General features: G+C 47.3%; 2 protein-coding genes and 1 long non-coding RNA gene across 3 annotated transcripts in view; 2 read left to right on the plus strand and 1 right to left on the minus strand.

Annotated features, from left to right (window-relative positions):
• LOC104990433 overlaps nt 1-18,277 on the plus strand; it is a 41,708-nt gene extending 23,431 nt beyond the window's left edge. Inside the window, exon 3 of the long non-coding RNA XR_825515.1 lies at nt 18,183-18,277. This is a non-coding gene — a long non-coding RNA (uncharacterized LOC104990433). The remainder of the gene's footprint in view (nt 1-18,182) is intronic.
• On the minus strand, nt 15,845-20,593 carry LOC104990432 (tubulin gamma-1 chain). Its single transcript, XM_010842503.1, has 11 exons — nt 20,431-20,593; nt 19,996-20,108; nt 19,625-19,792; nt 18,661-18,729; nt 18,292-18,371; nt 17,743-17,869; nt 17,421-17,507; nt 17,174-17,323; nt 16,668-16,820; nt 16,423-16,584; nt 15,845-16,240 (listed from the first exon to the last, which is right to left on the minus strand). The coding sequence occupies exons 1-11, from the start codon at nt 20,477-20,479 to the stop codon at nt 16,043-16,045; spliced, it is 1,356 nt and encodes a 451-aa protein (XP_010840805.1). The 5' UTR covers nt 20,480-20,593; the 3' UTR covers nt 15,845-16,042.
• A 192-nt stretch (nt 20,594-20,785) lies between these two features.
• The window catches only part of FAM134C (family with sequence similarity 134, member C), a 20,063-nt gene continuing 17,108 nt past the window's right edge, over nt 20,786-23,740 (plus strand). Inside the window, exon 1 of the mRNA XM_010842509.1 lies at nt 20,786-21,136. Within this exon, the coding sequence (XP_010840811.1) occupies nt 20,898-21,136 (239 nt within the window). The 5' untranslated portion in view covers nt 20,786-20,897. The remainder of the gene's footprint in view (nt 21,137-23,740) is intronic.

Consider the following 23,740-nt stretch of genomic DNA (forward strand, 5'->3'; position numbering starts at 1 on the left):
AATCTTTTTTTTTTTTTTAAGTTCTTAAGCTATAGTTGGTTTATTTTTTAAAAAAATTTTTGGCTGCACCATGGGGTTCGTGCAGCACCCAGCCAGGGATGGAACCTGTGCCCCCTGCAGTGCAAGCTCAGAGTCCAGGGAAGGCCCCTCTTTTTTCCTAAATGGTATATGCTCAATGAAATTCAGTCTTTTCTCCTTGACTCCAGGCACTGCATGAATGCTAGGCTTTGGATTTGGCTGTGCTGCCCAAAATCTCTTATCTTCTCCTCTAAGCCAGTTGGCCTTTCCTGAGGACTTTTTGCAATGCTTCTGTTCCTGCTCTCCTTATCGGACTGATCCTGCTGGTCCTGACTGCGTTTAGTTGACAGTCCCAAGTAGCACTCTCCTTTGTGCTTTCAACTTTGTGTTGGTTTAGGAATTCATAAGTCCGAATAGGTCAGACTTTTATTTAAAATAACAGTAAGGTGGGATTTCCCTGATGGTCTAGTGATTAAGAATCCGCCTTGCAATGCAGGGGACACGAGTTGGACCCCTGGTTAGGGAAGAGCCCACATGCAGTGGAGCGACAAAGCCCTTGAGCCACAACTATTGAGCACGTGCACCTAGAGCCTGTGCTCCACGACAAGAGAGGTCACAGCACTAAGCCTACACGCTGCAGCTAGAGAGTAGGCCTCTCCCCACAACTATAGAAAGCCCGCGGGCTGCAAGGAAGATCCAGCACAAACAAAAATGATACATTAATTAATTTAAAAAGTAGGAGTAAGGTGGGAAGTCCTTCCCTGGTGGTACAGTGGCTAGGAATCCACCTGCCAACTCAGGGGACTCGGGTTTGACCCCTGATCCTGGAAGATTCCATATGCTATGGGGCAGCTAAAGCCTGGGCGCCACAACTACTGAGCCCTTGCTCTAGTCAGCAAGCCACAGCTGCTGAGCCTGAATGCATGAACTACTGAAGCCCGTCCACCTAGAGCCCGTGCTCTGCAACAAGAGAAGCCACCGCAGTGAGAAGCCTGAGCACCACAACTGGGGAGTAGCCCCTTCTCGCTGCAGCTAGAGAAAGTCTGGCACAGCAGCGAAGACCCAGCACAACCAAAAGTAACAAACAAATAAATACAATTATTTTTTAAAAATGAGTAAGTAGACTATAAGTCAAGACTTGACAGCATCACCTTTGGGCAAAGAGCATAATCTTGAGTATGTGAACATGGCTACTGAAAGTGCCTCTTTAATTTCCTTTCTGTTGTATTTGTATTCACTTGAGGGACATTTCTGGAGAAGGAAACGGCAACCCACTCCAGTACTCTTGCCTAGAGAATTCCATGGACAGAGGAGTCTGGTGGGTTGCTGTCCATGGGGTCTCACAGAGTCAGACACAACTGAAGCGACTTAGTATGCATGCATGTATTGGAGAAGGAAATGGCAACCCACTCCAGTGTTCGTGCCTAGAGAATCTCAGGGACGGAGGAGCCTGGTGGGCTGCCATCTATGGGGTCGCACAGAGTCGGACACGACTGAAGCCATTTAGCAGCAGCAGCCGAGGGACACTTCTGAGTGCCCCGGCCATGTGTCAGTCAATAGACACAGCAATGAACAGGTCATTCCTTGCCCTCAGGGAGAAGAAATAAAACTAAAAACATAAAATAATAAAGTGTGAGAACTTCCCTGGTGGTCGAGTGTTTAAGACTCTGCACTCCCAATGCGGGGAGCACAGGTTCCACCCCTGGTCAGGGAACTAACATGCCACATGGCTTAACAACAACAACAATTTTTTTAATTAAAAAAAAAAAAATAGCAGAATATGGTGACATTATGGCAGGGAAAGTACAGAATGCTAACATTATCAAAAACACATGCGTGCTAAGTTGCTTCAGTCACGTCTCACTCTGTGTTACCCTAGGGACTGTAGCCTGCCAGGTTCCTCTGTCCATGGGATTCTCCAGGCAAGAATACTGGGGTGGGTTGCCACATCCTCCTCCAGGGCATCTTCTCAACTCAGGGATTGAACCTCATTTCTTGTCTCCTACATTGGCAAGAGGGTTCCTTTACCACTAGCGCCACCTGGGAAGCCCCCAGGGTGCAGGTGGAACATATATGGAAAAGTCAGAAATCTTCATTGGAAGTGACACCTAAGTAACATGCAAGAAGAATAAGGAGTCAGCCAGAGGAAGGAAGTGGAGCGAGGAGATCTCAGAGGAGGAGACATGTGAAGAGAGCTAGGAAGCCAGAGCTGACTGGTTGAAGAACCTGAAGGAAGCCCAGCATGGCTGGAGAGTGAAGGGAGCCAAGGAGAGATGTGGTACAGAAAAGGGCAGGGGCCAGTGCATCTGGAGACAGCATCTGGCAGACGAGGGAGCAAGCTTCACAGCAGACGTCTGAGGAACTATTGTAGTCTCAAGATCGACTGAAACATTTGATCCTCCAAATAAATTCTCAGTGGATCTTAAGTCTTATCTAAGTGTCTTATGCTTCAGGGAGCCGTCGGATCAGTCAAACTTTGGAGGGAACACACATCAAAACTTAGCTGTATAGCATGTGTTGATTCTACTTTACAGTGAAAGAAACATCCATTATGTATTTTATTTATTTTGGCATCACTGGGTCTTTGTTGCTGCATGCAGGCTTTTCTCTAGCTATGGCAAGCAGGGGCTACTCTCTAGTCGCAGTGCTTAGCTTCTAATTGTGGTAGCTTCTGTTGTTGTGGAGCTTGGGCTCTAGAGCTCAGGTTCAGTAGGTGTGGCACACAGGATTAGTTGCTCCACTGCATGTGGGACCTTCCTAGACCAGGGATTGAACCTGTGTGCCCTGCATTGGCAGGTGGATTCTTAAAAACTGGACCACCAGGGACGTCCGAAATATATTTATTAAAATTTTAAAAAGCATATCCCTTTTATGCTATGATTTTTCCAGTAGTCATGTATGGATGTGAGACTTGGGCTATAAAGAAAGTTGAGCACCAAAGAATCGATGCTTTTGAACTATGGTGTTGGAGAAGACTCTTGAGAGTCCCTTGGGCTGCAAGGAGATCCAACCAGTCAATCCTAAAGGAAATCAGTCCTGAATATTCACTGGAAGGACTGATGCTGAAGCTGAAACTCCAATACTTTGGCCACCTGATGGGAAGAATGGACTCACTGGAAAAGACCCTGATCCTGGAAAAGATTGAAGACAGGAGGAGAAGGGGACGACAGAGGATGAGATGGTTGGATGGCATCACTGACTCAGTGGACATGAGTTTGAGCAAGGTCCAGGAGTTGGTGATGGACAGGGAAGCCTCTCGTGCTGCAGTCCATGGAGTCTTAAAGAGTTGGACATGACTGAACAACTAAACTGAACTGATCCCTTTTATATTTCCTGTATTTTCAGAAATTAGTTCTGAGGCAAAAGTTGATTTAATGTATAATTTTTAATATTTAATGTAAACTTTTAATTAGATTTTTCATAAATACTTATTCTAAAATAATAGATATTATTTATTTTTATATAAATATATTTATTTATGTATTTTATTTATTTATTTTAAAAAATATTTTTGGTTGCCCTGCAAAGCTTTTGGAATTTTAGATCCCTGACCAGGGATTAGACCTGGGTCCTCTGCAGTGAGATCAAAGAATCTTAGCCACTGGACTGCCAGGGAATTCCAAAAATAAATCTTTTAAAAATAAAGAGATGCAAGAGATCCAGGTTTGATCCCTGGGTCAGGAAGATCCCCTGGAGGAGGAAATGGCACTCTAGTGCCATAATACTCCCACTCCAGTATTCTTGCCTGGAAAATTCCAGAGAAGCCTGGCAAAGAGTTGGACACAACTGCGTGACTGAGCTCACGCTCATACACACACAAAATTTATAGGGACTTGGTGGTACAAGGGCTAAGACTCCACTTCTGCTGCAGGAGGCTCAGGTGACCAGGCCCTGGTCTGGGAACTAAGATACCACATGTGTTGGTGTGGCCAAAAATTTAAAAATAGCTGAACTATGTTTGGTAAATATTAAGAGAATTTCTTATTTATATTACTATGTATGGAAATAGATACATGAATGTAACATCTAGTTGACTGTGTAACTATATTTTTCAGCTCCCTTAATGAGGCACTAGTTCTTGAGTTAACCATGGGGAGATTGACCTTGTCTATTATCTTGATTGAATAATGATTATATGAAGATTAGAAATTGCTGTGGCTTCCCTGGTGGTCCAGTGGTTAAGAATCCACCTTGCAATGCAGGGAACACCAGTTCGACCCCTGGTGTGGGAAGATCCCACATGCCTCGGGGAAACTGAGCCCATGTCCCACAACTACTGAAGCCTGCTCACCCTAGAGTCCATGCTCCACAACAGGAGAGTAGCCTCCGTTTGTAGCAATTAGAGAAAGGACATGTGCAGCAATAAGACTCAGCATAGCCAAAAATAAATAAGTTAATTTTTTTAAAAAGAAATTACTTATAATTGCCTTTCTTAGCCTTTCCACTGGACTCAAAGAAGTATTTTATTTTGCCCATATTTACATTCTTATAAAGGGGCCAACCTTTATATCTGCGGTAGATTATGGCTTTTGATGGCCCCTAATGAATCCTGCCTCCCAGTATTCTTGCCTCTGTGTAACTCCCTATCAGCCTTGGGCTTGGCCAGGAGACCTGTGCATCCCGCAAACCTGGGAGGATAAGCACCTGAGCACTGGGGCACACCCTCTTGGAGCACTGTCCCAGATCAGCGCCTAGTCTACTGGAGGTTGGGAGGTCATGAGAAGAGCTGAGACTCCCTGCTCAGCACCAACTGCCAGACTTGTGAATGAGGCCAACTTGGAATGAATTTCCAGCTGTTCCAGCCATCTGTAATAGCCCAAGTGAGCCAGAGGAGACCAACAAAAGAACTTTCCAGTCAATTCACAGAATCAAGAGAAACGATAAATCAAGATTTTATGCCTCTACATTTTGCAATGAGTTTTTATGCAATCTGTAAATAATAGAAACAATGTCTTTTTACTGTGTTCGAGTTTAACCTTATAAAGGCGGGCTAGGATAAAATTATGAACAACACTTAGAATGTTTTACTTTGTAAATTGCTCTGTGGGAGATGGAAAAATTTTTATGAGTGGAAGGGGAGGGCTTATTTTGATCTGTTGGTAAACTTTAATATAAATTAAAATCCACCAGGTCTTCTTCCAGTTTGAAAATTGTGGGATCATGTGATTATAAATGTTACAGTGTATACTAGAAATTTCACCAAGATATTTTTCTCATAAAGTAATGGATTCTTGGGACTTCCCTGGTGGTCCAGTGGTTAAGATTCCATGCTCCCAATGCAGGGGGCACAGGTTTGATAGGTGGTCAGGGAACTTGATCTCATATGCTGCAACTGAATATTCTGCACATTGCAACTAAAAGATCCTACATGCCCCAGTGAAGACTGAAGATCCCATTGGCACAGCCAAATTAGTTAATTAAGTAATTTTAAATAGTTAATTAAGTAATTTTAAATTAATTAGTTAATTAATTTAAAAAAGTAATGGATTCTCACTGAATAAAAATGGAAAAGACTAAAAATTGTAAAAATAAAAAATAAATCAAGCATTATCCCACAATTTTCTCAGCAATTTTTCTGTGCTCCATTAATATTTTTTCATATTTAAATCAGGCTGAGGGGAGAGTGAGTGTGGATATAAAAGGGTGGCATGAGAGAGTCATGGGCTGTTGTTATAATGAAGTATCATGTTTATGGTGGTGGTTACATTAAGGTATACATGTAAAATTGCATAGGGCCACACACACTTACATTCATTAACTATATATATATATATATATATAGTTTTCTATATATAACTGGTGAAGTCTGCATACACTCTGTGGATTGTGCCAATGTCAATTTCCTGGTTATGATATTATACTATAGTTATGCAAGATGTTAACCCAAGGCTGGGTGCATGCGTGCATGCTAAGTAAGTCGCTTCAGTCGTGTCCAACTGTATATGATCTTATGGACTGTAGCCTGCCAGGCTCTTCTGTCCATGGGGATTCTCCAGGCAAGGGAATCTTCCTGACCCAGGGATACAACCCATGTCTCTTACATCTCCTGCTTTGGCAGGCAGGGTCGATACCACTAGCGCCACCTGGGAAGCCCTGTGGCTGGGTAGGGGGTGTCAAAGACCTCACTGTGTGTTTCTTTGCACTTTTCTGTGAATTTATCATTTCAAACTTAAAAAAAAAAAATTAGTTTGTAGCAAGGATTTTGTATCCTGTCTTTATATTTTCATTTTTAACAGAAAATGTCCACATTTCATACCCACATCTCTTGATTACTATAAAAAATGAACCAAAAAAATCTGTCTTATTATAGAGTTAACTGCTAAGGAATAGGGTACATTTACAAAACACCTTTATTTGTTGGAACTTAATTATTGCAAGAATGCCAAAGCATTTTATGGAATACATGGGGTGTGTTCGAGAGTTTAGAAAAGGAAATTACGTGAAAAAATACAATTATAACACTAACAAAGCACTGTGAAATTGTGCAGCCAGTGCACTGCACACAGAAAGGGGAATATTGTGTTTGAGCTCCCGGAGGAGGCCCGCCTGGGCCTGGCCAGGAATGATCTGAGGCCTTGGGGGAAGGGAAGGAAGCTGGGCTTGGCTACTGAGCAGAACTGGTCTGGGGCAGCTTAGGGTGGGGCCGGCCCTGGCTCCTGAGAAAAAAATGATAAAGAGCAGGCGTCAGTGTACTGGCAACGGCAGCTAAGAATCCACTTTCAGAAAGAAGTGGCAGGACATAGACAAGAGATTTGATATTAGGTTTGCCAAATATTGGTTGCAAAGAAGTTAGGGAACAGGAGGGGAATAGAAAGCAGGGGGTGGACAAGGCAATAGCAATGAAAGCAAAAATAAACAACTGGGACTGAATCAGACCTTTGTATAGCAGAGGAAACCATAAACAAAACAAAAAGACAACCTGTGGAATGAGAGAAAGTATTTACAAATGATGTGACTGACAAGGGCTTAATTTCCCAAATATACAAACAGCTCATACAACTCATTATCAGAAAAGCAAACAAACTAATTTTTTAAATGGGCAGAAGACCTAAATTTCTCCAAAGAAGACATCTATATGGCCATTAGGAAAGTGAAAAGATGCTCAACATCGATAATTACTAGAGAAATTCAAATAAAAACTGCAATGAAGTACCACCCCACACTGGTCAGAATGGCCATCATTTAAAAGTCTACAGGGGAAAAAAAAAAAAAAAAAAAAGTCTACAGGGGAGACTTCTCTGGTGGTCCAGTGGTTAAGAATCTGATTGCCAATGCAGGGGACACGGGTTTGCTCCCACATGCTGTGGAGCAGCAAAGTCCATACGGCACAACTACTGAAGCCCAGGCGCTTTACCGGGCCCACACGCGGCAACCACTGCGTCTGCGCTGTTGAGTTCAAGGGCAGCAACTACTGAGGCCCAGACACCTAAAGCCTGTGCTCAGCAGCAAGAGAAGCCGCTGCAGTGAGACGCTTATGAACCACAACGAAGAGTATCCCACGCTCACCACACCAGACAAATCCTGCACACAGCAATGAAAACCCAGCATAGCCATAAATAAATGATAATTTAAAAATATCAAAGTCTACAGGGACTTCCCTGGTGGTCCAGTGGCTAAGACTATGCGCTCCCAATGCAGGGGCCCTGGGTTTGATTCCTGGTCAGGGAGCTACAAGCTTGTGTGCCGAAGATCTTATGTGCTGCAACCTGATGCATCACCGCCCCCCACCCCCCAAAAAAAAGTCTACAAATAAATGTTGGAAAGGGTATGGAGAAAAAGGAACTCTCTTACACTGTTGGTGGGAATGTAAATTGGTGCAGCCACTATGGAAAACAGTATGGAGTTTCCTTAGAAAAACTAAAAACAGAGCTGCCATATGATCCAGCAATCCCACTTCTGGAAAACTCTAGAAGAGTTTTTCTAATTAGAGAAAACTCTAATTAGAAAAGATACACACACCCCAATGTTCATTGCAGCACTATTTACAGTAGCCAAGACATGGAAGCAACCTAAATGACCATCATCAGGCAAATGGATAAAGAAAATATGGTACATGTATACAATGGAATACTGCTTAGTCATAAAAATCAATAAAATTATGCTATTTGCAGCAACATGGATGGATCTAGAGATTATCATACTAAGTGAAGCAGGTCCATATAGAAAAGACCATATAATATCACTTGACATGGAATCTATAATATGACACAGGGGCTTCCCTGCTGGCTCAGTGGTAAAGAATCGCATACCAGTGCAGGACATACAGGTTCGATCCCTGATGCAGGAAGATCCCACATGCCACGGAGCACTAAGCCTGTGCACCGCAACTGTTGAGTCTGTGCTCTAGAACCTGTGCTCCCAGACAAGAGAAGCCACCACAGTGAGACGCCTGCACTCCTCTACTAGAGAAAAGCCCATGCAGCAGTGAAGACCCAGCACAACCCAAAATAAATAATATTAAAAAATAACATACGACACAAATGAACTTATACATGAAACAGAGGCAGACCCATAGACTTAGAAGACAAACTCATGGTTACCCAAGAGGAAAGGGGGTAAATTAAGAGTTTGGGATTGACAGATACAAACTACTATATATAAAATAGTTAACCTTTGTCCTATTGTATAGCAGAGGGAACTATATGCAACATCCTGTAATAAGTAATAATGGGGAAAAAAAAGAAAGCAGGAGGTGGGGGTGGGGGTCATTTGGGGGGGAAAGTCTAGAAAGGGCAGGCTGGTGGCTGAAGCTTCCCAGCTGGCCTTCAGGGTTTCCTCTTTGCTCTGAGAATAAAGTCCGAACTCTACATGGCATAAAAGGCCCTACATGACTGGCCTGGTCTTGGAATATCTCCCTGACCTGGTCTCCAATTGCTTCCCCAGATGCACCTCTGAGTCTTCGAAGCTTCCAAACCCACAGTCCTGTTTTTGGGCCTCCCTCTTTTCCCAGGTGTTCTTCCCGGTGCTTACCATGATTTTCCCTGTGGACGTCAGTGCCTTAACTGTTCCCTTTGCATAAAAGACCCCGGCTGATTTCTCTCTGTGAAGTCTACTATCATACCTGGGTTGGGCCACAGCCTCCTTTCTCTGTCTGGTATCCCCTCAGCCTTAAATGGGGCTTCTGAAGCTAAAAGTGGTTCAGTGGTAAATAATCCACCTGCCAAGCAGGAGACATGGGTTCAATCCCTTGATTGGGAAGATCCCCTAGAGAAGGAAATGGCTACCCACTCCAATATTCTTGACTGGAGAATTCCAAGGACAGAGGAGCCTGGTGGGCTACAGTCCATGGGTTCGCAGAGAGTTGGACTGAGCACACAAGCCATGCCATATGTGCAGTCCTAGGTGAGCCCTGGTGGCCTCATTTGCCTGTTGCAAGTGTCCCCTCAAAACTACTGATGGGGCAGGAATGGCTGAGCTTCAGAGGAGAGTGAGCTACACCTCACTCCCCTGCCCAGACTGCGCCTTTGCACATGCCAGCCCTCCTACCCTCTCCTACATCTCCACTTGGGAAGCTTTTCCTCAGAATTCAAGACCCTGTCAACAACTGTTCCTCTGTGGGACTCCCACACTGACCCCCCACAGCCTCTCCTTCTTGCAGATATTCAACAGATATTTACTGAGCATACACTGTAGTGGTCCTGCTGACATTTGCTTACCATCTAGACTGTCACTTCTGTGTAGATGTCTCGGGCTGTGAATTTTTTGAGATTCTAAGCACCTTAGTTTATTCATCTAGGTATCCCCAGTTCCTGGAAAGGATTCGGGTACATGGTATGCCCCTAATAGATTTGTTTTTTAAAAAATAAATAAGCTGGAGTCCAGGGGCTAAGACTCTGCGCTCCCAGTGCAGGGGGCCTGGGTTGGATCGTTGGTTAGGGACCTAGATCCCACATGCCACAATGAAGACCCAGAACAAATAAATATATTTTAAAAATAAAAATGAATAAACGTTATTATAAAAGAAAATGACTTTTAAGAAATTCCTAACAGTCCTTAAGGCTGGAAGGTGGATTTAAGGTCACCTCATCCATCTGCTGGCATCCATCCATTCCAGGCAAGTCATCCTGCAGAATCTACTTGACTGAGTTCACTGCAGGGGAACTCACGGTCCACGTGTCCACTTACTCCACTCGAGGGTAGTGTTGATCATGGAGAAGTCCCCCTGCTGTGAAGCTGGGTCCTGCCCCTCTGTGGTTCCCTCCATGGGTCCTTACTCTTCTCCCTGGAGTGTCACAGAATGAGACCCTCCCTCTTGCCATTGACAGCCCATCATATATTTGACATTTATCACATCTGTCTTTTCTTTCCAAGTACAGAAAAACCACTTACTAGCCATATGATCCAGAGCTTCACTTTCTTCTGAGCTTCAGTTTCCTTGTTTGTAAAATTGGGCTAATATCTATCTATATGGTTGTCAAAATTACATGAGCTCATAAATTTAAAGTGCTTAAAATAGTGCTTGTGTGTGTGTGTGCTCAGTCGCTCAGTTGTGTCCAGCTCTTTGTGACCCCATGGACTGGTAGCCCGCCAGGCTCTTCTGTCCATGGGGATTCTCCAGGGAAGAATACTGGAGTGGGCTGTCATGCCCTCCTCCAGGGGATCTTCCCAACCCAGCGATTGAACCCAGGTCTCCTGCATTGCAGGCAGATTCTTTACCATCTGAGCCACCAGGGAAGCCTAAGAATACTGGAGTGGGCAGCCTATCCCTTCTCCAGGGGAACTTCCTGACCGAGGAATCAAACTGGGGTGTCCTGCATTGCAGGCAGATTCTTTACCAGCTTAGCTACCAGAGAAGCCCAGAATAGTGCCATTTTACATTCAGCACTTAAAATTAACAACTTACATTTGAGACAGTTAGTTAATTAAAATACATGATGACATACAAAAATTATATTATTAATATTTTATGAATATGTAATAAAATCACATTATATATTACCCACTCCTGATAAGAGCTTCCCTGGTGGCTCAGAGGGTAGAGCGTCTGCCTGCAATGTGGGAGACCCGGGTTCGATCCCTGGGTCAGGAAGATCCCCAGAGAAGGAAATGGCAAACCACTCTGGTACTTTTGCCTGGAAAATCCCATGGACAGAGAATCCTGGTAGGCTACAGTCCATGGGGTCACAGAGTCGGACACGACTGAGCGACTTCACTTTCACTTTCTTTCTCTCCTGATAAAATTGGAAACCCCCTCAGGTAGGGTCCATTGTGAAGTTTAATGGGCAACTTGGTCTGTATTTTTAAAAAAATACATTTATTTATTTATTTTTTGCTGCACTGGATCCTCGTTGCTGCAGGAGGCCTTTCTCTAGTTTCAGTGAACGGGGGCTCCTCTCTAGTTGCAATGTACAGGCTTCTCACTGCAGTAGCCTCTCTTGTTGCAGAGCTCAGTAGTCATGGCACGCAGGCTTGGTACCCCATGTTATGTGGGATCTTCCTGGACCAGGGATCAAAGTGGTGTGCCCTACATTGCAAGGCAGATTCTTAACCACTGGGCCACCAGAGAAGCCCAGTCTCTATTTTTAATAAATGCTTGCTCAATTATGAACAAATGTCTACTAGGCCTGAACTCAGCCCTGATCACTCACATATACTGCCTTGAGATTTTCCAATCATTCTCTATGGTGTTCTTAAATTTAGGATTACCAGCTGTCCTGGTTTTCCCAGGAATGAGGAAATGTGGAAATTTTAGTTTTAAAACTGAATCTGAGGGGGGTTCCTGGGACTCAAGACTTTCAGTGCTAAAACCAGGATGAATTTGTCACCCTATTAATAATTCAGTGCCACTGGATTTGAGGATTGAAGCTTAGTGAGAACTACCTACTTCTGGATTCCACGACCAAGGTTACCTCTACAGCAGTGCCACAGATACGTAGATGGTGTTTCCAGTAGGGTCTCACAGAAGTATTAGACCTTGATTGACAGAGCCTGCAGCTTTGCAAGAACATTTTATCGTTTCACACTGTAGTGGTCAGGCCATATGTAATTTAAACTTACACATGATGTATTAATAAATCAGCGTGTCAATTTAAATGCTCTTGTGACTTTTCTAGGGCATCCCCTTACCTGCTTCAGATCCTCAAGAGGGATTGGAGAGTGGTGGTGGTGGTGGTGGGGTGTGGGCATTACTGGAGGGAGGATTGTATGTTGGATTTTAGTTGCTCAATCCTGTCCGACTCTTTTGCAACCCCATGGACTATAGCCCACCAGGCTCCTCTGTCCATGGGATTTCCTGGGAAAGAAAGAATACTGGAGTGGGTTGCCATTTCCTTCTCCAGGGATCTTCCTGACCCAGGGATTGAACCCGAATCTGCATTACAGGCAGGTTCTTTACCACTGAGCCACTGGGGAAGCCCTTTGTGTTGGATTTTAACTGACTCTCTAGGGCAGAGTACCCATTTTCAGGGATTTCTAGAATACCTGTGTCTGGTAGAGACCACGAATAAGGCTTGCTAGACTAACTCACCAACTCTGTGCAGCAGCTCTCCTCACCTGCCCATCCTTGAGTTCATCACCTCCTGGTTTCATCTCAACACATTTTTGGAAATTACAATCTCAAAGTTTCACTCTATTTTTATTTTTTAAGGAATGTATTTATTTTTTTTGGCTGTGCTGGGTCTTTATTGCAGCACACAGGCTCTTAGTTGTGGCCCGTGGACTTCTCTCTAGTTGCAGTGCATGTGGGCTCATTTGCCCCAAGGCATGTGGGATCTTAATTCCCTGACCAGGGATTGAACCTGATGCATCCCCTGCACTGGAAGGCAATTCTTCACCACTGGACCACGAGGGAAGTCCCTCAGTCTGTTTTTAAAGTGCTTCCTATTGCTAGATCTCTGTCTCAGGTACATATAAAGGTCCCCGTGGTCACATCACACTGAAGTGTTCTAGAAAAATTACCTTTAAGTGGCTCATCTTTGAACTTCCCTGATGGTTCAGTTGTTAAGAATCCGCCTGCCAATACAGGGGACACAGGTTCAATCCCTGGTCTGGGAAAATTCCACATGCCGCAGAGCAACTAAACCCTTGTGTTGCAACGACTGAAGCCCTAGAGCCTGTGCTCTAGGAGAAGCACAGGAGAAGCCACCACAAGAAGCCCTCTTGCTGAAACTAGAGTAGTCTCTGCTCACTGCAGCTAGAGAAAGCCCGCACACAGCAACGAAGACCCAGCACAGCCAAAACATAAATGCTGAAATAAAATAAATTGTTCATTTCTCTCATCTCTTTAGTCCAGAAGTGGTTCCTGTTCCAGGCTTGAGCATTCTGCTCGCTCCAGCTCCTCCGAAACAGTCCTGTCGCTCATCAGGGACAGTCACTTCTGTGGCTGGCAGGCTCTCAGACCGCAGGGATTTTTCTCACCAGCACCACCTGCTGCCCTGATCCCAGAGGCCTCCCTCCCTTTCCACCTGGCCTCCTCGCTGCCCTCTGGTTGACACACTTTGGGGTTTGCTGCTGGCCAAGAACAGGGAGGGGTTGGGCTGGTGTGGGGTGATGGGTGATCTGGAAATAGCCTTGGGGGAGGGGCCCAGCTCTGAAGCTGGCATTGAGGTGTTAGTCTGCGCTGAGACACTCAGCAGTCAGAAAAAGGAGGCATCTTTGCTAAGTCCAGTTCCCCCTCCTGAGGAGGGTATTCACCCCTCTGGGTCGGTAGCTAGTAATATCCACATACAACTTTGACTCCAGATTCCCTAGGTATTCCTTCCCTTCTGGGCTCCATACTGTTTAACTAGGCTTGCAAAGGAGGGTTCTGGGATGGTTGTGGCCTGGAGGGGGGCCAGCTGGCTCTTCACATACAGCAGCCTCACCACATCTGCCAGCTAGCTCATGATCCCCTATTCAGCACTAGCCAGTCTTGCAGATGCCCCAGGAGATGAAAGGCAGGTCGTCAGTGGCAAGGGCGGGAGCAACACAAGGTATCCAGGGTGCAGGCATCAGAGGTAGAGCTGAGAAGGGACCCGGTGCCCATTGGTTTTTCCTGAAGTCATCTTCTTCCCTCCTGGATGAACAGGCAGCTGGCTGACAACAAGGCTGGCTCTCCTGAGTCTACCACCTACAGACCCTGGCAACCAAAAGAGACAGGCTCATGCTTTGACCATGGTGGTGACAGGCTTTGATGTGACCAGCCTCCCTGCCACCCTCAGGCAGCCCAGGGCCTGGCTTGTGACTGCGCATTCTCAGCCCATCAGTCCTGTAAGCGTCCCCTTTGTTCATGAAGGTCTGCCCTGTGTGTTGCTCGCTTTGTTTACGTCCAGAGCTTTATGAAAGATACAGTGGTTCATGGAAGGAAAAGTGTGTCCCCAGGCTAACAGGGAGCAAGAGGGAAAAAGTCCTCGTTCACCCAAAGTGAAGGGGACTCTTCAGCCTTCATGGAGAGCTGGAGGGACTTTCTTGGGCTGGTGCTTCATCTGCTTGCTGAGCCCTGCCAGTACCATCCTTCCCATCCACAGGGCCTGGTTCTCTAGGTTTGACCCCAGACATCTGGGTGGTGAGGCAAGAAGACTGCCCTGACCGGGGTGATAGGGACGCTTGGTGGGTTTACCTGCTGCCTGCTGAGGCCGACACCCCCTCCCTCCCTGGACTCCACCTGCCCAATATGCACAGGTGTTCAAGGTCCCCACATCCTGTGACAACCATGGACCCATCCTACAGCTCCAAGACCCCAGAAATGGGACTCTTCTACACCAGCCCAGGAAGGTATCACAAAAAGCAGGATGTGCAATGGTTAGGAACACCTATGCCAGGCAGTCAAACCAGGGTTTGACTCTAACTCTATTCTTCACCAGCTGGGTGACTGGGTAAATTAATCACTCAGCCTGTTTCCTCATTTACAAAATGGGGTTAATAACATTTACTACTTCATAGGACTGTCCTGAGGATTAAACAAAATAACGCAGAGCACCTGGCACAGGGTCCACATGCATGTAAAAGTTACTACAACCCTCAGCTTTGGGGGTATGAGGGCCTAAGAGGGGCCCTGACAATCCACCAGTCTACAGACAACCTGCTTTGTTCTTTTGATCCTGAAGCCTTAGGCCACTGTGTATTAACTACTTCCCTGCAATCTTGTACCAGAAGTAGAAGGCTCTGGGACTTCCCTTGTTGTCCAGTGCTAAGACTCCATGCTCCCAATGCAGGGAACCTGGGTTCAATCCCTGGTCAGGGAACTAGATCCCACCTACCTCAAATAAGAGTTTGCATGCTGCACCTAAGATCCACAGCAAATTAATTAATGCACAGCAAATTAATTAATTAAAAAGGCGACTTTAGCCTTTGAAATAACTGAATTTTGGCACCTTAGATATGGGTCCACTTTTGGCACTGCTTATAGTCCAGGCTTTGGATTTGGTCTCCTGATTTGATCATCCTAGACTCCACCTGCCTGACCAGGGCATTCCAGGACTGGCTTTCTGTCACTACCCTGCCTGCAAGATTAAAGGCATTTGGGCTGACTCTACTGCTTGTCCAGGGCTTGGTGGTGGGGGTGGTGGCCACAGGCCTGCTGCTGTGATGACCAATGGGACATTCAGATGTGGGAATGTGAAACTGGCGAATGGTCACCATATGGGGAGGTGGAGGGTGGGAGGAACTGGGATACAGAGTGTCAGGAGAGCAAGGCAGTGTGTGTGGGCCTGTTTGCCCTAAAAAGGAATGTCTCAGGTGAGTCAGCCCACCCATGTTCTCCAATACTAAGCAGGGGAAGGAAAAGCTAGGGGAGGCCATTTGCTTAGAGTTGAAGGTGTAGGAAGTAGAGGAAGACCCCATCAGAATGATGGAGAAAGAACAGGCACCCCCTCTTCCAGTTCCCCAAGCCTTCAAACAGTCCAGTGACTTGATTTATATCCAGTGGTTTATTAAACATAAACAGTCTCACAAGGAGATTACATGTGTCCTCAGGTCAACAGAGAGTACGGGTAAGTGTGTTGATAAGAAAGAGGTGCGAGGTCCCTGATCTGTGCTCTGAGGGGTGGTCAGTCAGGCGGGGCCTGGGCCAACCAGTAAGGCAGATGAGGGTCCCTGTCCAGAGGACTCACTGCTCCTGGGTGCCCCAGGAGATGTAGTCTGGCCTTGTGGCTGCGTGGTACTCATCGATGAGCTGCTGCACAATCTCCCTGGATGTATCCAGCTCGTCAAAGTTCTCCTTGAAGATGTCCTCCTTGCGAAACTGCTCTAGGAAGGCCTCCCGCTTCCGCAGCTTGTCGTACTGGCGACAGGTCCGCTCGAAGAGCTAAGGGTGTACAAAAAGGACTTAGAGTGGAGAGGGGTCACGGAGAACTTCAAGGAACCATGTGACTCAGAGAGCCAGGGAACCAAGGCTGGGGTATCCCCACAGTAAAAAAAAAGCCAGAAGCAGGGCAGCAGGGTTGTAGAGAGATGAGGCACCACCAGGAAGATGACTATGGGGCTCACCGAGGAGATGCTGGTGTGGTTGGCCATCATGAGCCCACTGACCCTGTGGGCAGAAGGCAGGTAGGGCGACTTCCTGGACAAGGCCACCTGGATGCTGGCGGGGCCCCAGGGGATGAAGTTGGCCAGCTTCCGTTCCCGGATCCTCTGCAGGCTCTTGTGGACCTGGGGTGGGCACAGGAATGGTGGTGGTAGCCTCTCCTCTACCCCTATGGGCTCCGGGGGTACGACAAAGGGGCTTCACCTACCTGGGTGGGGTCCACCTCCCCCTGGATGATGTTGAGGATGGCGATGTAGCAGTGGTTGGTCTGGCGATCCCGGCCTGTGGACACCATCACGTTCTTGGGCTGCAGCAGTCGCCTCATGACATCCAGGACCGTGGTCTTTCTCACGCTGGCCACCTGAGGGGAGAGTGGCCACAGGGCAGCCCAGCACTCAGGGCACAGTTGAGAGACGCATGGACAGAAAGCACGAGGCGATGCACAGCCCCATCAGACGCGGGGGAGCCTGGTCTCTCTAGGGAGTGTCCTTAGATTCAGGTCCTCACTGAGGGATCAGAGATCTCAGTCCCCTGAGCTCAGCTAATTCATGCCCTTGTGCAGAAGCATCAGCAGACTCCATATAGCCTGGGCCCTGCAGGGCACCACAGGCAGGGGGAGAGGAGAGCAAGTCAGCCAGGAAGCAGGGCCTCTGGGTGCAGCAGAGAGAAGGGAAAGGCTGGTCAGGGCCTGCTGGGCCTGAGGGCTGCTCTTACCGACTGGTCCGTGGTGAGGGGGGTGTAACCAGTCATGAGGAAGTGGAGCCGTGGCGTGGGAATAAGCGAGGCGATGAGGCCGATGAGGTCGTTGTTCATGTAGCCGGGGTAGCGCAGGGTGGTGGTGCTGGCTGACATGATGGTGGATACCTGGGGACAGGGTGCCGGGTCATGGGCCTTGTCCTGGGGGCCTCCCTTCCCTAGATGGTGCTTCGGGAAGGAGGGAGTCCAGGAGCAGGGGGCTCACCAGCTGGTTGATCTGGGAGAATGAGGGATTCTGGATGTGCAGGCGGTCTGTGGCGATCCGGTTCAGGGCAGTGTTGTCCAGCACCACCTGGGGGGACAGAAGAGGGTGTCAGATTTAGGAGGACAGAAAGTACAGGAGCTCTGCCTGAGTCTGGGCTATGACGCTTCATTTCCCTGGCGCTTCATGGCCAGAAAGACCCATCCAAAAGAGACTTGAACAAGACTGGGGCACAGGAAGGTTCAAAATGGGACTTTTAAAAATGCATGAAAAGGATGAAATAGACGGGGGTTGGGACTGGAGTAAGGGAGACTCCCGGACTTACCACACAGTCGGCGTTCTGGGTCAGCCTCTTGAGCGTGAGCAGTGAGTTGTAGGGCTGGACCACCACATCGCTCATCTCATCCTGGTTGGGAAACACTGAGTATGTCTGCACCAGCTTCTTGGGGTACCTAGTGGTGTTTGAGAAAGGATGGTCAAGGGCAACAGACTGGAGGCTTGGTAAACTTGGGGTTTCTAATGACTGTCAGGATGGGGAAATTGGGGTTCGGGTCACAGGACAGCAGAGAAGGGAGACTTGACTTTTGGCAGTCTGTAACCCAAAAGGGGGGAAGGGCAGAGAGACATCTTAGGACCTAGAGTTCTAACTCCGAATCAGGCTTACTCCCTGAATCTTCATCAAAGATCGGGATTCTAGACTCTGGTTCCAACCACTAGGAGTGTGATTGGGTTCCTGATCATTGTACTTTTCCTTTCTCAATACAGCAGGGAATGAAGAGCCCTTTCCTGCTCCAGTGAATGGGAAGGTTTTATCTGGAGGGCCTCCCAGTCACCTGGGAAACCAAATCCTCACTGCCCTTCAAAACAGACTTACCTGTCGTTGAGCCGTTCTAAGAGGTAGGAGCCCAGGCCAGAGCCTGTTCCCCCAGCGATGGAGTGACACAGCACGAAGCCCTGCATGGGGAAGGGGCGGTCAGTATCTAGGTTTCAAGTGGCAGGATTTCCAATTTTACCCATCTCATAACTTCTTGGACTCCTATCTTCCCAGGACCTCTCCTCCACTTCCTTCCCCCAACCCCCCACACACAGATTAGTAGACTCTTCATTACTTCCAACGAGGCCCTGTGGCTTCTGTGCAGTGCAAAGGTTGCACAGGGAGGGTCCCACACCTAACAGATGGCTTCTAAAGGGTGCTGCCGAGCTGTCCCTGCTGGCCCCCCACTGGCATTCCGGAGATGCTCACCTCTAGGCTGTCGCTGCCATCTGCCTCCCGGTCTATTATGTCAAAAATGTCCTCGTGAATCTTCTCTCCCTGTACAGACATGGGGGGCATCAGAGTGGGGCAGGACTAGGGGACAAGGACTTTGGCCTCAGAATAGCCACCCTCCATTCTCCTTATAGTACCTAAAAGTCCTTTTCAGAACACAGTGGTCCTGCTTTTTGTTTGCACTGAAAGGTAGTGCAGCCTGGTGGTTATGAGCAGGGTCTCTACATCCAGACTGCCTGACTGCCTATATTAGCTCTAGGTCTAGTTAGTCGGGTGACTCTGGGCATGCTACTTCATCTCTCTATACCTCAGTTTCCTCATCTGTACAATGAAGGCACTAATACAGGTCCACAGTCCCTTATCTAAAATTCTTGGGGCATTATGTTTCAGAGTTCAGATATTTCAGATTCTAGGAGGGCTATATGGTGTGTATAACACAAGCTAAGTAGAACACCAGTGGGGCAGGGGTCTGAGGGGTGCTAACCAAATACATTAATATTTCTGTAGTGAAAGGAATGAGAAGTGGAAGTAAGTTGAACAGAAACTATAAACTAGCTTATCTATATTGAGATTCGGTTTTTTTTTTTTTTTTTTTTGAGATTCGGTTTTGATGCTAAATGAGTAGTTATAAATCCTCTTTTAGTTTCAGAGTTTTCTGGATTCTGGAAACCTACAGAGACTGTGGACCTGTAGTACCTACCTCTAGGATTGTTGGAAGGTCTGGGTAAGTTAATTTATGTAAAACACTAACAATGGCCTGGCATCCGGCATGAGCCGAGTGCAGTGTCTTATGACTATTACATAGTTCGCTCAGAACCCCCTCAGTCACATCTCCCTCTCCACTCATATAGTCTCCATCTGGTTTATCTTCTCTTTAGGAAGTCATAGGGCCAGTCCCCATGCAGGAGTGGAGTTCTTCTGCCAGGGAACAGCAAATGACCTGGGAGAATCCGCTGGCCCAGTTGTTGCCAGCTCCTCCTCCATGCTCCGACAGGTAGATGTTCTCTGGATTGTAGAGCTTGGCATAGGGGGAGTTGAGGATGGAGTGGATCACCCTGGGCTCCAGGTCCAGCAGCACTGCCCTCGGGATGTAGTGCTCATCGTCTGCCTGTAAAGGGGAGTTTAGGAGGAGCCCAATCAGCTCGGGCCTGCCCAGTCCTCCAGCCCTCCCAACCCTGGTTCCTGCCTCCCTCCCTCTTCAAGCCAGCCTCCCTGGCTCCTCTGCCCAGTGGGATTCCCAGTACCAAGCCACTGCCCTTCCCTTCAGAACCCCTGGGCCACTACCGGCCCTGGCTAAGTCGCTGGCGGCACCTGGTAGAAAAAGACGTCCTTGCGATCAGTGCCCTCGGTGGCGAACTCCTCCACGATGCCCTCGGGACTGATACCATGCTCGGCGCACAGCTGTTTCCAGAACTCGAACCCAACTGACGGGAGGGACGGGGGCGGGAAGAAAGAGGATATCTGGGTCTGGGCAGGTTCCAACTAGGAGCTGGGGGACTCAATGCCTGGGTCCAGGGATAGGAAGTCAAGCTTCGGGAGTCTTTCGTGTCAGAGGAAAGGGCACTATATCAGCGACTGGGCAGAGGAGGGCCCCTTGGGGTTGAGCAACTGGATACTGGGTCAGGCATGTCCCACCTTTCGGAGAACTACGATTCTGGGAAGGGCAGATGGAGTTCAGGATCCCACAGTGAGATCCCGTAGAACCTAAGAAACCCTGGCTAGTGGAGGGGCCGGAAGTTCGCTCACTCTGATTGCCGCACTGGCCCAACTGTAGGGTGATGATCTCCCTCGGCATCTCTCCTCTGGCAGCTGCGTTGCAGCCGCTTTCTACGGCAAAGCTACCGCTCTCGCCACAGAAATGCTGCCGCTCCCGCCAGCAAAGCCGCCGCTCGCTAGCCCGTCGCACTGCGCATACGCCAAAGCTCGCCCCGCCCCCAAACTTCCTCTGTTCCAATGAAAACTGAGTTCTGGCGAGGGCACTTCCTTACTCGTTCGGCTTCAGCCCTGCAGACTGCGCGTGCGCAGCTCCTGACGGGCGTCGGGGACGTAATTTTGACGCAGTGTTCTTCGTCCTGGGATGTACGCGACCAAGAGCGTTCGCGCAGGCGCGCTGTGGAGGGATGCGGCCTCCCTCGTCGTTTCGCGCATCTGCGCAGTTGATATTATTGTGACTGTCGGGCCGTGGCCCCGGATGTTGTGGCTGCAGGGGGGAGATGGCGGAGGCAGAGGGGGTGGCCGAGGCCCCAGGCCCAGCCTCCGGTCAGACTTTCAAGGGTCGCCGCCCTATGTCAGGCTCCTGGGAGCGGGACCAGCAGGTTGAGGCGGCGCACCGGGCCCTGGTGGAGGTGCTGGGGCCTTACGAGCCTCTGCTGAGCCGAGTGCAGGCAGCCCTGGTGTGGGAGCGGCCAGCCAGGAGCGCCCTGTGGTGCCTGGGGCTGAACGCGGCTTTCTGGTGAGAGAACTGGATCCTCGGAAACCCTCCGAGGCGCGAATTCGTCAGGTTTCTCTAAGGCTCTCTCTCTCGCCTCCTTTGTTTTCTTCGCTGCACTGGCTCCTACCTATACCTGCCTAATTTTGTCTCACCTCCTTCCACTCTATCCCCCCTGAGGCTTTGGCACCGCAGTTCTTAGGGCCTTCCAGTTGTTTCCCCTGCTTTACGTGCACCCTCGCCCCGCACATCTAGCAGGAGCTTCTAGTAACATCTTGAGCCGCTCGCAGTGAGCGAAGGCGCCTCATTTTAGCCAAGAGAAGCTGTGTCCCGTTAAGGCCATCACCTCCCTTCTCTTGTCTGCTCAACAGTCTCGAGATCTTAGTACTTATTGTTGGGGTAGGTGAGTAAGGCGTGAGATCTTGAAAAGGGATCCATAGGTGTAATAAGGAAACAGGCTTAAACGACCTGAATTAGCATGTTAGATAGACATCCTTTTGCCCACTCAGGAAGTTTGCAAAGTCTGAGAGTCCGTGAGAGCCTCCATAACTGCAACTTGAAAGAAAATCACAAGCTTTTGAAGACAGTTATGAAATAGTAATTGTGGGATTTCACTCATTTCAAAGCCACTTAAGACGACTTCTCCGTGTTTCAAGGAATTAGAGGAGCATCCTTCGCCACGGTTTATATGCAAGGAAATTGAGGGTGTCTAATAGTGTTTGTTTTTCTGAGCTGGGATAGTAGGGCTAAAAATATGCTTAAAGAATCTGTCTGTGTCATGCTGTGTGAAAATGGAACTGCTGCTTCCCTGAGTTGTCATCTCCTGAAGTGAACTTAGGTCTTCATAGGATCTGCCAAGCAGAGTTTGAATTTATTCGTAACTAGGGAAGTATTACTGATCAGATTCCAAGGGAACTCAAGTGTAGGGGGGGTTTCTACAGCTGAATGAAAAATAAAGCAGTTCTGGATAAGCCTGAAACAAAACAAAGTGTGTGTTTCCAAAACATAATTGTTTTTGCTAGAAATATCTTTCCTCTTGAAATTCTTGGTTTTAAAACCAAAATATTTGTTATCCTTTGAAAGAACGTTTTTGGTGAGCTGGAGCAAACAAATAATTCCAAGTTCATTGACAGGAAGACACACTACGGAGGTATATATTACAGTAATCGTCTCCCGGTTTGAAGGAGACTTGGGTTAGAGGTGTCACAGCAGTCTCTTGATATTTGTTGCTTCTAGAGTCTTGAGCAAACTTGATAAACTTTTCCTTCAGGATTCTTCATTTATTTTTGGTAGTGCTTCTTCCTTGATCCCCAGGTACCTACTCTCCCCCAGGCTCTCTGTTAGGAAACTTTTAACTGTAGCACCTCATTCTGGAGCGTTTCCCCAAATGACCTTATCTTCTTTTCCTCTCACCTCCACATCCCAGACCGTAGCCCCAGACCATTAAGTCAAAACTTCTTTGCCTACAATGGGATTGTATTATTAGGAAAAGAGCTGATCATGAATCAGTTTGTATTAAAGTGTGACTGATGTATAAAAACATTGGCAGCATTTAAATGAATTCTGATAAAGCAAGGGTTTATTAATGCACATAGATCAGTAGCATATATGTTGTTATTTTTGAGGAGAGGACCTTCCACATGATCCTTGCCTGAGAGATTTTCTGGGTAGAATGTGGGGTGGAAGTCTGCTCATACATGTGTTTAAATGTTACAGTTACCTTTAATTTGCTGGTTCCCAATAGCATTTACTTAAGTTTACTAATATGCAATGTTTAGAATGTCAGATCCCTTTCTCCTTTCTCCTGGGTCTCTTAATGCATTGACACCCATTAGTCTTTATCTCTGGCATTTCCTGGTAGCTTGCCTGCTGTGTATCCAGTAGGCATTTACTGTTGTTACATTCCCATCAGGCTCTAAGTAGGTGGGGGAGAGATGTAACAAGATGAGGGTGTGACTCTTGAGAGTGAAAGAACTGGGTGTACCATTTATTGAGAGGACTCATACCTGTGAAGGTTACAAAATGACTGACTGATGGTGGTAAGGATCCAGAAGTGAGGGTTGTTTAACATTGGAGTTCACAGGGTGGTTTGTTTTAGGAAATGAGCTTCTGTGGAAGGTGATTTGAGGTTCAAAATAAAAGTCAGACTACATTCCAGTAGCATCAAATTGAATATGGGTGTAGATATTTTGCTTAGGAATGTCAAAGAGTAATTGCTTTGTTCTCATTTCATTTAAAAAGGTATTTAGGAAATGCAGGTGGGTCTTCGGTGCAGGTCAGAGAGAAATCAAATCTGAAGCATTTTATTTTTCTTTACTTGTTTTGAATAATGATACATCATTAACTGAGGTGTTTTATACATTTCGAGGTATTAGAAGACTGAATAGGAGTACAAACAAATCATCAGAATTCAGGTAGGTAGCTCTTAACTTTCAATGTTCTATCTTCTCAGTTGAGGTTTTCCTGTACCCGTGAATGTGCCCTTTTACATTTTAATAAAGAACATAAAAGATAGGGATAGATGAGATGCCTCGCTCCTATAGTATTTCAAGGCTTTCCTTCTTATTTTCCAGTTCCAGAAAAATTACAGTGATTGTGATCTTTAGCCTGTATTGCTCCTTGTCACTT

The sequence above is a fragment of the Bison bison genome, unplaced genomic scaffold, assembly GCF_000754665.1.
Source record: "Bison bison bison isolate TAMUID 2011002044 unplaced genomic scaffold, Bison_UMD1.0 scf7180017864180, whole genome shotgun sequence".
In the NCBI taxonomy this organism is placed as follows: domain Eukaryota; kingdom Metazoa; phylum Chordata; class Mammalia; order Artiodactyla; family Bovidae; genus Bison; species Bison bison.

Excerpts from the sequence above, each read along its gene's own strand:
- LOC104990432 (XM_010842503.1), bottom strand. The coding sequence starts at position 20,479 with ATGCCGAGGGAGATCATCACCCTACAGTTGGGCCAGTGCGGCAATCAG. Across the intron at positions 18,372-18,660 it reads ATGGCAGCGACAGCCTAGAG|GGCTTCGTGCTGTGTCACTC; the intron begins GTGAGCATCTCC and ends TTCCCCATGCAG. Across the intron at positions 17,870-18,291 it reads TTAGAACGGCTCAACGACAG|GTACCCCAAGAAGCTGGTGC; the intron begins GTAAGTCTGTTT and ends AAACACCACTAG.